The following is a 16,826-nucleotide window of genomic DNA, read 5'->3' as shown; positions in this document are numbered from 1 at the left end:
CTGCTATCACTTCCCCCTGGCAGGGAGGTCTTGCCATGCCATAGAAGAAGAGGATATAGGCAGCTCAGTTGAGACTTGATAGACAGGGGTCAGATGGTAGGGGAGGAGGGCTCTTCCTTTCTGAGTACTAGGGGAGGTGGGGTGTGGGGAATGAGGGATGGAGGGTGAAACTGGGAAGAGATGAGATAAGGGGCTACCATCGGAATATAAAATGAATAAATTAAAAATAAATAAAGTAAAATAATAATCATTTCATGGTCCCTTTATTCATTCATTTACTAACAGATATTTCTATAGCACATTTGATCTGCTAAGTATATTACTTCATTTTCACAGCACTGTGAGACATGTCTGACAACGACAACATAAGGAAAATTGTTTTATCTTGATTCACAGTTTGGAGGTACAGAGAGGACATAGCCGCAGGCATGTGAGGTGATTGGTCATACTGCATCAGGAACAGAAGTTGATGATGACTGCTAGTTGTCGCCACATTATTATTATTATCATCACTATTACTATTACTATTACTATTACTACTACTAGTACTACTACTACTACTATTACTACTACTACTACTACAACTACTACTAGTAGTAGTATTCCTTATTCAATTTGGGACCCCAGTTCATAGAATGGTACCATATTCAGAGAATACCTTACCTCTGAGTTATTTCCCTCTGGAAATGCATTCACTTACAGATGCACACAAGGATACATCTCACTGATTCCCAAGGGAATATCACAATCCAAATCAATTACCAATCAAAATGAACCATTCCACAGGGATACAACCCCACATAAAGGACTTTTGGGCTTATATAGCTACATGCTACATTAAAAATTGCTACTTCTACAAAAGACATCACATTTTCACACACCATAAAATTTCAACATTGGGAGAAACAGATTATGAGGAAGGTTTCAACACTCCCAACTCCCCCATCACAATATGGTCTACGGCCTCACAGCCTCCTCCCTCATTTCCCACCCTTCCACCGATATATCAGGTGCTTTATTAGGGTTATAGTGTCACAATCCCCCAAACAGTATTAGCTCTCTTTATGGCTGTCTCCACTCAGACTCCTGTAGCTCCCTGGAGCATTTCCATCCACATGTGATTGGCCTGGAAACATTGTGTTCCCTTGACATGCGTCTTTCCTCCTTCCTTTTCTCTCTCACTCTTCAAGGGAAACATCATGATGCTCCAACCCCACTCTCTTCAAAACATGACATATCTGGCTGGCACACAGTGTAACCTCTTCCACCCTTTTCCTGCCACTCAGACTTCAAGAGGGACTCAAAAGTGAATGGTGATTTTTTTTTTTTTTTGCCCACAGTGCTCTATTTGATCTGAGTAGTGCTGTTTAAGACTCAGTGCTCATAAAGCCACAGGTAAATATACCACAGCAGCAGGGGTAACCTTACACTAAAGCAAACAATTCAATATTCATCACAAAGAAGTTGTAGATGCTGATGTCTGAATTGCTGCTTAGACATGATCTTTGCCTCTAATGCATTTAAGCCAGAAGTTTCTATAATGAAAGGACTGTTCATACTGAGCCTCAAGAGGCAAGAAGTTGACAACTGCATAGGATTCACCAAAAAGGAATATTTAGGAACTGAGAAAAGAAGGCAAATGAATCTCCCTGGAGAAAGTTTACAGATCTTCAGGCAGAAACTACCGAAGATTTGAATCAGAATGGCAGCTGAAATGCCAATGCTGGGACCTGTAATTTCCACAGTGGTTGTTGCACTGTCGAGGGGCAGCATCTTTCTGAGATCCCAGGGTAAATATCCGCTCATGTCCTCTCTAAGATGTAAACACAGATGTACTTACACAGTTACTTAGTGTTCCAGGGGCCTCTGGAGGTTTTCAGTGAAAACCCATAGCAATGGTTTGCAGACGTGAGTGAGCATCACATTAGCCAACAGGGTCTCATCAAAACCCTAATCACAGGGTTTTTGTCTGGAGTGGTTTAAATTTGCATCTCTAAGACCCTCAAGTGAAAGTCAGCAGTGCTGCATAGACAGTCACACATGTGGAGTCACTACCAGAATCCACACAGGACATGTCCTCTTTGGGAATGAAGGCTTCTGTGTGCCCTACCTACCCCTTTCTCACTGGTAGAAGTGGCTGACAACTCAAGAAGATAGCAAAAACTTCACTTCACACTTTTAAATAAGCCAGGTACAGAGGCACCCCCTGGTAATTCCATTATGAGAAAAACCAAGGCAGGAAGATGGAGAGGTTTATGTTGCTATATGTGTGGCTCCAGGACATCTGGGCCTACATGATGAGGGTCTGTCAAAAATAAAATAAAATAAACCAGAAACAAATCCCTGAAAATTTGTTAGCGACAACTGATGATTGATATTTCAAGATGCTTCATCCACATGAGAATAAAGTTCTATAGAAAAGCTAACAGTGCTTTAAAGCACTTTCTTTGTCTATGTTTTCCCTTGGGTAATACCCAACAATTACTCGTCTGCACATCCTAGGCCAGCTCCTAGAGCCTTCCTCATAGCTTTCCCTTCCTCTGACCTCCCACCGGGTAGGTCATCACTTGGTACAAAAGGGTCATCTCCAGCTTCTGAAGCCCTTCTATTCTGACTTAACATGGTCCTTGTAGAGACTACTTTTAAGATTGGTTGGGACTGTAAAATCCTATTTTCAAGTCTCAGCCAACAGGAGTGGATAAGAGAGCAGCTCTCTGAATGCTATTTGTAAAATTAATGAATCTGATTTAGAAACAAGACAAAATATCCATTCCACACAAAGCAGAATCACACCTGTCTAAAGCATGACCATGGAACCATTCATCTAAGAGGAAAGCCAACTGCAAGTCAGGAGGCCTGACAGAACCCACCACCAAACAACAGAGCTGAATGACTCGTACCAAATGACCACATCAACAAAGTAAGTAATAGACACACAAGCACAGGTGAACTTGACTTCCTTCTAAGAAAGGTCAACTTTTCATTTTAAAATATCTTCTATTTACACAGCAGTTTGTGCACTCAGCAAATCTTTCCTACGCACGCAGAAGAGAAATCTATTTAGAATCTGCTCATTATTCAATGACACTGGATGGATAATGCATTCTAGAAAATTCCAGTACACAGTACTGGCATAAGAACGACTTCATTGAGTTGCATTCTGCATAGGAAATCAGTCTTCTTCACAAACGGAACCCCTGAGAGCTTATCCAATTCCAAGTGGTTAGTTCTAAACACATGAATATAAAGCAACACTCAATGAACTCGGTAGTTTTTGTCTGTTGGTCTGTCTGTGTATGAATAATCAATAATCAAAGTTGAAGAGGCTATACATTTAAGAGGTAGTATGTGCTGATACAGCTGAAGTAGGTGTGGGGAGAGAAAAGGGTAGATATGATGTGGAGACAGAACGCATGTATGAAATTCTCCAAAATAAAATAAAGTTTAAAGATGCCTGGGAAATAAAGGAGATTTAAGGGCAAATAAATTTGGGACATTCATAATGCATGGAGAAGACTCTGCTTATCTGTTTATTAAATGGTCATTATGCAAATCACTTTCTAACACAATTATTCTGAGTATAAATGAGTCAGTAAATGGAAAGCCCTTACAACATTAGATAATTTGTGGGGTTTAGATATCATTAGTAGATTTTTACATTTTTACCTGTGAGTCCAATTGTTCACATGCTGTCTGGTATGACTGTTCTCTGGTCTGCTCTGATTTCTTTCTCCCATAATTGCATCCATATGCTACAATTCCAACCACATCATTTTACAGGGAGGCTATTGTTTGCTTCATGGGTGATTTATGTACTTGGTTTGGTTTTGAACTTTCAAGTTTTAATATTCCTCAGGGATGAATCTTCTGCACCATCCATAAGACCAACGTCTTAGGGATATTATACAAGCATGTATGTATGTTTATGTATGCATGCATATATTTACATGCAGCATGCATGCATGTGTGCGTGTTTGTATTTGTGTGTGTGTATGTGTGTGAGCACCAACATCCTAATTTTCTTCTGTTTTTGTTTTACGTAGTTGCCATCTGATAAGAACTGAGCCTCAGACTCTCCATATCTTCATGACCATTGCTAGTTTCTGAGAGATCACAATGCAACAGTGTTTAGGGATGTGACCTTTAAGGGGTGACTATATCAACAGGGTTCTGACCTCATGAGGGGATTATTCCATTTCTATACTCTGACCCTAAAGAGCCAGTACAGGGGCCTTGGCTGAAAGAAGCAGACCAGGGCCTGCCCTTGAAGGACACACATTGGTCCAGCCATTCATTATACCTCTTTTTTAATTTGCTCCCTGGACATTGCAAGGTGAGCAATTTTATCTATCACATGATCTATGCCATGATGTTCTACCTTGCTATGGACCCAAAGGCAACAGAGTTGGCTAAAAATGGACCAAAGCCACTAAAACCTTCCTGCTTTCAGATTGTCCATCTCAGATATATTGTCACAGCAACACATGGATGAGTAACATAGAGTGACTAATAGTATAGACCTGATAGGTAATTTGACATCCCATTAGAATGCTACCAAATACCTGGTTATAGTTCCAAAATTCAACAATATACAAGCTTGCCCTGTCAGCCTGTTTGTCCAGGTGATTGCTGAGCCTTGGGTATGACAGACTCTGAATCAATGTCATGTTTAAAGTGTTTATCACTGAAACGAAGATGAGCATTTGTTTTCCCAGAAGTCTCTACAACGCATCCTGTCTACTTGCCATGCTTGACAGGTCCAGATCTGTACACATGTGGCTGGACTTGCAATGGAAAAGCAAGTTCCCAGAGCTGCTGACAGGACTATTCTCATCTGATTCATCAGATGCAGACAACCCCACTGTGAGATCTTTTGTGGGTACCCAGATAGCCATACATAAGTGTGGAGCGTGTTCTTAACCTCTCTATTTGGGTTCTGGTGACATTGGTACATACTATATCTACCTTTCCCTACTCGATCTCTTGGTCCACCTGAAAATATTGATAACTTCTAACTTCCAAGGAAATGCCACAAGTTGTGCTAACAAAGATTTTAAATAAGAAATTCCATCACAGCCTTCCCTAGTTGTTTTGTCATTTGTTTTTACTTTGTATAGTGATAAAAGTTAGCAATAAACAGATAACACACTGTTGTTTAAAACACTATTTTAATAACTGATAATAGTAAATATCAGTTTTCTCTTCATTATATGGTGACAGCAGGTGCACAGCTGCCTATGTGACCATACTGTTTAATTGTGACCAGAGAGCAGAACAGAGTGTGGTGTCTGCTTCACTCTACTGTGACCTGTAGAGAAGGTAGTAACAGGAGGCTGACAGCTGCCTAGTGTTGGTAGAATAACCATGTCTTCCTCCTGTGTACCTCAACAAAATAAATTTTGTTGGATTCTGAAATTTTTTATTAATTACTATAAGGCACTCCAATGCGATTTAACTTAATACAGAAACACAGAACTACACAATGCTATAGAGATGAAAAAAAAAACTGATTAATAACACAAGACTTACCTGGTAAATTCTGTTATAAATAAATAGCTGTGGGTCCATATAAGCTGGAAAGTTTTGAAACTGTTCTCATTAACAGAGAAAACCTATTACAATGATTTTACATGATAATGGAGAATTTCCCCCTAGTCACTTGGAGATGGTTTTGAAGACCACTGTAGTCCGGGTCCCACTTAAGACAAGCTGATAATGATTCTCCTGATTATACTACTAGATCATGAAAAAAAATTTTTTAAGGTACCTGAGATCTCCTGTGAACTGTGTATGGAGATTCCATTTGGGGAATAAGATTTGACTGGAACTTTGACCAGTAGAAATTGGGATGCAGGCTAATAAGAGAGAAAGATGTAAGCAAAGAATAATGCCTTGAGGATGGATGGAATAAGAGGATGAACAGGCTGGAGTAGCCACCATGCAAAGCCTGAAAAATACCAAAGGACAATAAAGGCCCATATTCAGGACTGAGAGCATGGTGACAGAATGACACAGAGTCGGAGATGAAGAGAATCTTTCAAAACATCTCGAGTACTGCTTCTTCTTTCTATAAGCCATCATTATGTTTATCATGTTTCACCTCATTTCTTGGTGACACAGACCACTATGCATGGGTAGAAAAGCCGCTGTGAGGCTGAGGCAATGGTTCAGCAATAAAGCATCTGCCCTACAAGCATGAGGAACTGCTAGGTTCCAATCCCTAGCACAGGTTTAAAATGCTTGCATAGTGATACATTTCCATAACCCTAATGCTGAGGGGAAGCAGAGATGGAAGGATCCCTGAAGTTCAATGGCCAACCAGATACTTGCTCTGGGTTCAGTGAAAAATCCTGTCCTAACAGGAAGATGAAAGTGATCACAGAAGACAGCCAACATTAATGTTTGTCCTCTGCACACCTGCATGTACAGATGTACATACTGCACACACACACACACACACACACACACACACACACACACACACACACACCTGTTTACAACTTCCACACTAGCCTTGAAAATCACAGACTCCTACTGCTTCATCAAATCAGTGCACCATAGCAGGCCACTGGCACATTCCTATAACAGCAAACCCAAGGTATTTGTATGTCCTAGCCTCATTTGTTTATTGTACAAATGAACAAGACAGAGAACAATCACTACTAACGAGTCTCTTGTATATGGTGACTGTGCCTTGATAAAGCCTAGTACCATTCATTTCTTGGACCATGTGATCTATTTTTGGAAAAAGCAGCCAATCTTGGCTTTTTATAGATAGAAACAATTCTTGTGTGAGTGCTATTCTTTATTGTGTCAGTGCCATAGAGTTTCTGATGAAGTGAATATAACAGGTGTTATTATCACCCTCTCACAAAAACCCAGCATAGGATGATGAGACTATTCTTCTAAATGCCTAAATGGCCATAATTTTAGATTCTAATGCTTGTATTCCTACCATTGTCTGAGGGAGAGCATAGCTGAGTCTGTTTTGCAAAGCCACCCTTTTATTTTAAAGGTTGTTTAGGAGCCACCTAGTCTTCTAAATGCAATCCTTAGTAGTGTATGCTACTTGGGGCTTATTCAGGTGTGATAATTTTCACTGGCAATAAGCTCTGTTATTATTATTCTATGTTTTCAGTTCATAAATGCCCCAAGAACAGAAACCTCCATTTGTTCAGTTAGATCCCAGAAGGTGTGATGCAGGGTGGGTGCAGTAGGGGCACTCAAATTGAATTTCTTTTCTAAAATGTCTCTGGTGGTTTTTACAAAATCTAACATCTTTTGCCCTGCAGAACTATCTATAGACCTTGCTATGTCAAGTCAAAAGGGAAACATAGATGACCTCATATATTTTGAATGTCAGTTCTTTCAATCATTGGACACAGCTGTATGGAATACCGTATTTTTCTTTCTAGAGGCTGCAGGTATGGTATTGAAAGACAGGCAAGGTCTCTACCACCTAAGAACAAGAAACTGGCCGGGTGGTGGCAGTGCATGCCTTTAATGCCAGTATTTAGGAGGCAGAGGCTGGTGGATCACTGTGAGTTTGAGACTAGCCTGGTCTTCAAAGCTAGTCCAGGACAGCCAAGGCTACACAGAGAAATACCATCTCAAACCCCCCATATGTTAAAAAGTATTTAAGACACACACACACACACACACACACACACACACACACACACACACACACATATATATATATATATATATATATATATATATAAAACAAAGCGTTTGAGGAAGATAAAATACAGATTATTTAATAACAGTCAAACTGGCTGTCTAAATGAGAACATTTGATGTGACACCTAACTATAGGCAGTTATGTCAAGTGCCAGCAAGAACAGTAAAGACACACACCAGGCACCAGGAGGTACTCACATGTTCAAGGCCTGGAAAAACAAACATGCTAACACAGAGGTGATGAAGTAAGGAAGTAGACAGGGACAATGACACCTAAGAGCTTGAAAGCTATGTGAAAGTTAGAAAGCTGCTCACAGAGAAGAGGTATTAAAAATTAGTTTGAACAGAAAGGCACAGTACCCCAATTTATACATTTGCTTGTCCAGGAAAAAGTCAGAGTCAATCAAGTGGTTATCAGTTACCAAAGAAACATTGAGTGGTAGCCAGAATTCCAATATCATGTTTCTTGGAAAGTGAGAAAAAGAAAAATAACTCAGATTACCAATTAAAGTTGGAGTGCCATGAATAATAACATCCGTTCTCTTGTTAAAAGACCACATCAGAGATGGCCCCTGTGCACAATAGGAGTCAGTCCACGGATGAAGCAAGGGCGTGCACGAACTCATACACAGATACACATGTATACACACAAACATTCACGTGTGCACACCTGAGCATGTGCATGCATGCCACTCAGCTTGGCAGTCAGAAACCAAAATTGGGACAGTAACACATCGCCTTACCGTGCCAGTTCTACCAGTGCCTGTCCTTAGCATCCATGATGCTGGCTCCCTTGACCTGGTTTGACTTTACTTAGTCTGAAATAAACCTTATGTTTGGAAGCAAGCACCTACCCTTGTCTGTGTTGGAGTTTCTTTTGTAATCACATAATGTGGCTGCGTTTCCTAATTTATTATACACTGACTATAAATGATCTCATTGCAAAGGCAGCAGAATGAAGCATGTTTTGAAACTAGAACATGGTATTGAAACTGTCTCTGGTAAAAGGATTGAAATCAATACACTAGAGGATTAATCATTCCTAAGAATACATCAAGGAGGGAAACATGTGCACACGCACATGCACATGCGCACACACATACACGATCAATCAGCTGGCTTCCCATCCACAGAGGAGGCACACCATAGGCAGAGGCATACAGCCCCACAGCAAGCCCAGTCATTTCTGATGTTGTTTTAACTAGATGGTTTCTAAAACTCTTTATAACTAAAATCCAATCAATTATATGTTACATATCATTACCAAAGATTAAAATATTATTTCATCCATCAAAGTTAGTATCATATATGTTAATATTGTCTCTTTCTTCAGTCCTTGGGTATAGCCATTTGATCTACTTTTCACATATACTCTATGACACAATATACCCAACAACAATATGTAAAGCAAGTATGTGAAACTTGATAAAGGAAACGCTCTCTATGAAGTTATAAACCATTATTTCAACAGTAATAGAAATGATGGTTAGTATTAAAAAGAATGCTGAAATGTACTGACGTTTAAGATAAACACTATACATTTTTTTTGAACTGCACACTTGGTTTATTCATCTTTTTCAACAAATTATTGTTAAGTTTATGATGGCAGGCCAGAGGTTAATGTTTACTAATCATACCATCTGAAGTTATCCTCTGATTCATAATCCAGCTTCTTTTTTTTTCTTCTTCTTCCATTTTTGATACCCTATAGTGGTATGATACAATCTTTAATCCTAGCACTCGGGAGGCAGAGGCAGGTGGATCTCTGTGAGTTTGAGGCCAGCCTGGTCCACGAAGGTAGATCCAGGACAGGCATGGTCATAGTGGCCTTATTGATAATAGCCAGAACACTAATACATTTTTAATGTTTAATAGATGCCAATCCAATTAGCTATTACACTGTCCATCACAATTAGACATAAGCATTAGCTCCATTTTACAGATGCTAATACCTGAGGCACAGACTACTGTTTCCCCCAAAGCAATATATTCAGAGGCACAAGAGTGGGACTTGTGCTGGTGGTACAGCCTACCCTGAGCGTCTAAGCTTTGTAACCACCACACACCATAGAGCCCAGCAGCAAGAGACTGGAGGACAGTTTATGCTGTGTCCCTCTGTGGCTTAGCTGTCTTTTGTTTCACTGTAACTGGCTGAGAAGTTAAGAAAATGGTGATTAAATTACGGTAGATACCATCTGTCTTCATCTGACTACACAGACCGGGAATGAACGAGATTGCCCATGGATGTTAAATCTTCAATCAGCCGGGTTCCTTCAAAGTTCTAGAGTCTTAAGCTTAAGGACAGCAGGTTACCAAGAAGAGACTTGATACCCTATGAACATATACAGGAGGAGGTAATACCCCTCAGGAACAGTCATAGGGGAGGGGAGTAAGGGGAAAATGGGAGGGAGGGAAGAATGGGAGGATACAAGGGATGGGATAGCCATTGAGATGTAACAAGAATAAATTAATAAAGGGGAAAAAATTGAAAAAAAAAAAAAGAATTCAGCTAACTCCCTACGTTGAAACATTAGCAGAATCCCAGGCAGAATGGTGGCTAGAGGTGACACTGAGAGTGATGGTAGCAGCAGCAACAGCAACAACAGTAAGGTTAACACAAAATGTATTGTATGCACGCTATAAGTTCAAAGCTGCAATTTTAAACAGACATTCCATCTTGTCCCCATCATTATTTCTTTTACACATACCCAGAGGAAGGATCAGAGAGAACAGTGACTTCTGAGAGTTTGAATTTAAGCTGCACTTTTAAATTCTAAATCTAGCCCTATTTCCACTTGTCAGCTGCTTCTCCCGCTGTCAAAAAACTTCAGCCTGTCACCACGATTTTACAGAGAAAGAACAAACATCCTCAGCACACAGAGCCAGTCCGTATTCCTCTGAGTGCTGCACTTTGGTACAAAATTCCGAACACATCACCCTCTATAATCCCTGGCCTAACCTCTAAATTGTAGGGGAAGAAAATTTGAAAAAGCTGACTTTAGTCAGTGAGTGGTGGCATGGAGTTGCAAAGTAAGTCAACCTTTTTTAACGATCCAGGTGCAGGGTGTTGCTGAGAGCTGCTTACCAATGCAGGACTCCCCGGACAGTGAGTAGGTCCCATCGTCATGGAAACCGCTTCTGCACTCACAGTGGTACCACCCTGGCAGGTTAACGCAGCGGGAGTGGTTGTGGCACTCAACGAATCCCTCTGCACATTCATCAATATCTGCCTCAGAGAAAAACACAAGCCCACCGGGACATTAGTGTCTTTACACTAACCTTTCAGTAAATACCTCAAACATGCTTCTGTCAACAGATGTCAACATACCAATTACAGTTGAAGTGTCATCTAAAATAAAAGTTACAGAAAGATCCAACATAATATCCCAGAATCCAAAAAATGTTGAAAGCTTCACTCACATAAAAAGAGCAATATGGATGAAAATTGGTAGCCCCTAAGTACATTCCTCAGATGGGAGGGCATCTGAATGACTAAAATCTGATAACATGTTCTGTTGGACAAACAAGGCTGTTCTCAGACTCAGTCTTCCTAATTAGTAATTCTAGATATTGTTACATGTTCTTTGAAGATATTTAAGAACAGACGAGATTCAGGAAATCCCATATTAAGAGTGGTCTAAGCCGGGTGGTGGTGGTGCACACCTCTAATCCCAGCACTCAGGAGGAAGAGGCATTTCTATGGATTTCTATGAGTTTGAGGCCTGCCTTGTCTTCAGAGTGAGTTCCAGGACAGCCAGGGCTACACAGAGAAACCCTGTCTTGAAAATCTAAAACCAAAACCTTTTAAGAAATCCAGAAATTTATATATGTCTACATGTATAATTTTACACACATACACACACACACAAATTGTAGAATAAGGAAACTTGAAAATTAGTTAATTTAACCAACAGATGGCTATCTTTATATACTGAGAGTTGAAAGCAGGAAGCTACTTCTGCAGAGTCCAGAGGGATAAATGGCATATCTAGAATTTGTTTATACCCCTGACAGAGAAAGCATGTGTGCAAGAGCATGTGCACACACACACATACATCATACACAGGCACGCACGCACATATACATACACCAACATGCACATGCATATGCCACACACCACCAGGAAAATACTATTCTCCATTATACAAATTTATTTCACTATTTAATGTTTCTCTTGGGAAGGCTTCAACATCTCATGGATCTCTTGTTCTGGGGAAAACAATCTGGGGATGATAGCATGCCGACTCACTAATATAGTAAATAAAAAATAATCTTCTCCACCTATTCTTGATGAATGGAAGTCTCTTGCTTGATTAATGAAAGTCTCTCGAGCTTCGCTTGCTTTCCCTGTGATCTGATTCTTCACAATCAGCAAACGCCATAGTCATGCACATAATTTTAAGCCCGAGGACTTGTCCCTAAGATAAACTGGGCAGAATCTGGTTGCTCATTGTCATGCCAGAAGTGGCTCCTTCTGACAAATTCCTCCTAACAGTTATTTCTTGGGGTATAGTCACTGCTGGCTAAAAACCTTCTCCTTGTTCTCCTGGAAATATCTTAACTGTGGCATACATGAACAGGAATTTAACAAACACTGAAATATAAAACATAATGAATGAATGCACATTGGGATTTTTTTCAACAAGGCCCCCTGAAGATATCAGCTTGGAGTCAGTCGATTACTTCTTTGAAGCCTGAATTGTGCACTGAGCTAAGACTTAGCCTGAAATATGACACTGTCACCTCATGACAAGCCAGCTGAGTAAAGAGCAAAACCAGCGGAGTCTAAGAGCTCCTTCAACTGCACAGAGAAAGCTCTGTCCTATTGTGAGTCTTAACACATGCATTTCTTTTACATGACACTCCCAATAGGCATCCTGCTTGCCAGGACCTAACACTTCTGTGACATCTTCAGACACAGCAATGAGATTGTGTGTGCATTTATACAAATCCCTTGAAATGAGTTCTTAACATTTAATATTGATTGTCACTTCCCAAACTTTACATGTGGAAACTGTGAGTCAGACTAAAATTCGAAAAAAAAATTAACAACAACAACAACAACAAAAGTCCAACAAGAGCAGCAACAAAAAAATGAAATGAAATGGGATAGGATCTCAGCTCACATGGGGGAAAGGCTTTCTTCAGGTTAAGGGTCGGCAAAATGTCCTCATTTCTAGTACAGACAGAATTCTACTTAAAAATGGGCAACTTTGGGTACAGGCAGAGTTGACAGCCAAACTCTGCCAAGACAGGCTAAGCAAGTCCTCAATAGTTAGTGACTCACAAATATGTCTGTCAGACATATTGGGCCAGAAGGGCTGAAGATGATGCTCCAACATTATAGAGAATTTTGGGTGACTGTTCAGGTAGCAAACTGTCTCTGTCATCTTGTCATTTGGGAAGTTGCTAACCTGAACTCCTGGTATACTCAAGTACTTAATTTTATTCTTTCTCATGTTTCTGATGGAGTTGAAGACCAGGTAGCTTAGTTTTACAATGAAGCTTAGTTGTTTAGGGGTTAAGATTATTTTTAAGTCTAGATAGGTGTTTTAAGTTGATAATGACAAAATGTGATGGAGATTGATTTACACTCAGAATTCTAGATGCACCAAGATAGGAAAGATGTTTACTTCAAGGCTGTCAAATACAAACAACCAAACCACCAAGAATGTAACATTTAAATAATTCCTGATTATTCCATGGGTTTTCTTGCTATAGGCAGTTTATTGTATATATGTGCAATAATATAAATATATATGTAAAAATTTTTTTAAAAGATGCTAAGTTAAAATTCTGGAATATCACCCTAGGAGGCTGGAGAACCTCTGGCTTCCTCTGGAACCAAGAACAACGATGAAAGCTCCCTTGCCCTGAGTTGACTCCCCACAGCCGGGTCTGGGAGTCTGCAAGGGATAGCCACAGACCACGTGCAGGTACAGGGTGATATGGCTACATGTCTCAGTGAAAAAAAAATGAATTAAAACTAGAAACCCGTTCTATCTGGACCCTCACTGCAAGTGGGGAGCACACACGTGTGGCACATGCATAACACTGCTTATCCCTTTTTCACAGTAACAACAGTGCTCAGTGCAGCCACGGCAGGTCCAAATACAGAAAACACTCAGAGGGGTTTCAGCCACATCAGGTCTTCACAAATTACAAATGATGATTCTCCCCAAAGCCAGGACTGCCTTTATCTGTGGAGATTTGTTTTTTTTTTTTCCCCAGTCAGCACTTGCTGCTAGCAAACAAACAAGACAGATGCTGTGGAAATGGGATCTCCAAGAGTTTAGTGTGGAACTCAGCTTTCTTGCTTGAGAGATTCCAATGAACTAGAGTGAGCAAAGCTGGCTGTCACATGCCGCTCTTCCTAAAGGAAACAGACAACAGCAAGGCTTTTCTTTCCACTAGCAAGAGCCAGGATGTTTTCTAAATCTCAGGGTAATCCAGATAGATCTGAAAAGCTGAGACAGATGCTGGGGTGATATTTGAGGCTGGAACTCATAGTACCGCTAGTATTTTTTTTTTTTATCCATGTAAGCTACACAAACTAACATCATTGTTAAAGTGGCTGTGCTGAACCATGATGAAAAATCTAGCTATGTCTGAGTCTGCATCAGTCACAATAGCACCCCCCATAGCAATGAGCCCAGAAAGAATTGTTTATATGAAGACAATGCGCCTATTCAGTTCTCTGAATATTCTAAGATGAACTCTGTAAACATTTATTTTATTATTGTAGTGGATGTGGAGTTGAATGCAGCATGAGTCCCTCGATCCAGAAGTTCACAATCAAGGAAGAGAAAGTATTTCCAGGTGTTCCTCAACGCTCAGCCAGGACCACCTTCTCCCTCCCCGTCCCTCCCCCAGTGCCTACTACATACATTTTACTACATCTTACTCTGCCACACGTTTCCCTTTGTGTATGTCATTCAAATAACAGTTTCCCAAGAATGGGGTCGGGGAGGAGACTCTCATTCAGGCTTACATTCACTCTTAGCGAGTGAGTGGTAAGCCTTGGGAAAGTACTCAATGAAAGGACGTGGGAGCGAATGAACGACGAAACATACAACATTAGAACCATGAATGAAAAGGATGAGCTGTGCCACCGTACAGAGTGGGAATACCACGCTAACGCTGCGGTTTGTGAATTACCAGACATGAGGCCAATTCATAAAACTAAGTGCAATGGGGTTTGTTTAAGGCTCATGTATTATTTAACTCTGACAGATACTGTGTTGTTTCTGATTAATACCTCATTTCGATTTCTAATCTTTAGAGGCTTAAAAGGGAACAAAATAGAAAACAAAAAAGAGCTACAAATACCCTCAATGAAGATTCCTTCTGGATTAAGGTTTTTATTGGCGCTGAGAAGCAGGTGATTAGCCAAGGATTTTCTCGTGTCCTAAGTAATATATTGAATATTGCTAGGGATATACGATAAGGAGCATTTTCTATTGCACCTTTGTAAATACTTGCTTCTTGTAAAGTCCCAGTCTCTAGATTTGGCTGTTCTCTTCCCTGAGGTCTCGCCATTGAAATTCTTAAGTGAAAATGTATATAGTCAACAATGTTTTCTCAGAGCCTGTTCCTTTCTTCCCCACTTCTTCCTTTTCCTCTCCTCCTCTTCCTTTTCCTCTCCTCCTCCTCCTCCTCCTCTTTCTTCTCTTCCTCCTACTAGAGATTGAATCCAGGGCCTTGTGCATGCTGTACAAGCACTCTACCATTGAATGTATTTTTGATTCTTCAAAAGATAAGTTTGTATTGCATATTAATTATGTGAGGCTTATAGTACAGTTGTGGCTCACTTTGCTAAACAGCAGCTCTCAAACTGTGGGTCAGGACCACTCTGGGGACTGCACATCCTGCATACCAGGCATTTACATTACAGTTAGGATGTAGCAGTGAAAATAACTTTGAAGTTGTGGTCACTACAACATGCGGAACTGTACTAAAGGGTCACAGTATTAGGAAGGTTGAGAACCACTGTGCTAAATACATCATGACTACTCTAAAAGTTTTCAGCTTGTGATCGAATGGTTTAAAAATCTTTTATTTTTCATTCAACATAAGGTTACTGGGTGCCTACTAGGTGCTAAGCATAATATGATCTCTTCTTGGGAATACTGGGTTTCTGGCTTATAGTGATAAAGCCTGGTTGGGAAAACTTCAGTGTTTATGGTAATTTAAAAAATGTGTGTGTTGCAGTTTCTCTTTTATCCCAGCTAGCACCCAAGTAATTGAGACTGGACTATGTTATTTATTTAACATGCTTTACTACACAGCTGAGAAGTATCAGTCTGTAGTAATCCTCTAAGCTAATCTGGCTTCCTCTTTGCCCAAATCCCCGAGATACTTGCATTTTATGCCTTTCTCTGCTCCAGCTGTTCTTTTCTCATGTCTCCTGGGCATCTGCTCATGGCTGAGCCCCCTTTCCTCTCTATCTCCTCCCTCCCCCCCCCCGGGCTTTATTGAACTATCAAGGGACAATTGGGGAGCAAAGTTTAGACAGCTGATTCTCACAACAAGGACTGCAACCAGCTATGGGGGAACAGAAAGCAGCATTTCAATATTTACACAGTGCACAATAACATTATGCCCACACTTCAATATTAAAAATAGCTATAATTAAGACTATGGACTTTAGGGACACATGATTTACGATTCCTCCTTGCCAAAACACTAATTTATTACTTAGATCTTCAAAGACCATCTTTTCTGATTTGCAGAATGGAAAAAATAAAGTAGACCTTCATAACACTGCTGAACACGAAACTCTTAAGGTACATGTTTCTATTCAATACGATCATTAAAATTTTGGGATGATATCACCACTAAAATATAATAGACAGAGGCCCAATGGCACTCGGAGGAACGATAGCAGACTACCAAGAAGAGACTTGAGACCCTCGCATCATATTCAGGAGGAGGAGGTTCCCCTCAGTGACAGTCATAGGGAAGGGGAATGGGGTGAAAGCGGGAGGGAGGGAAGAATGGAAGGTTGCATGGGATGAGATAGCAAATGAGATGTTATATGAATTATTTTAATTTTCAATAAAAAAGAAATAAATAAATATAATAGACAGAATAACTGTATACTCTCATTGAAAAGAAACAACCCTAGGACAGGAACTACAGTC

At 40.2% G+C, this 16,826-nt stretch overlaps 1 protein-coding gene across 2 annotated transcripts in view; it reads right to left on the bottom strand.

Moving 5' to 3' along the window:
- NELL1 (neural EGFL like 1) overlaps positions 1-16,826 on the bottom strand; it is an 843,592-nt gene that overhangs the window by 39,881 nt on the left and 786,885 nt on the right. Inside the window, exon 16 of one of the 2 annotated variants that reach the window (XM_084773584.1) lies at positions 10,769-10,909. The exons of the other annotated variant lie outside the window; for it this stretch is intronic. Coding sequence (XP_084629710.1) covers positions 10,769-10,909 — 141 coding nt within the window. The remainder of the gene's footprint in view (positions 1-10,768; positions 10,910-16,826) is intronic. 2 annotated transcript variants of the gene reach the window in all.

This window comes from Acomys minous, assembly GCF_964271855.1.
Source record: "Acomys minous genome assembly, chromosome: 2".
Lineage (NCBI taxonomy): Eukaryota > Metazoa > Chordata > Mammalia > Rodentia > Muridae > Acomys > Acomys minous.
Note: the sequence above shows the minus strand (reverse complement) of the source record. Positions and strands in the feature narration are given on the sequence as shown.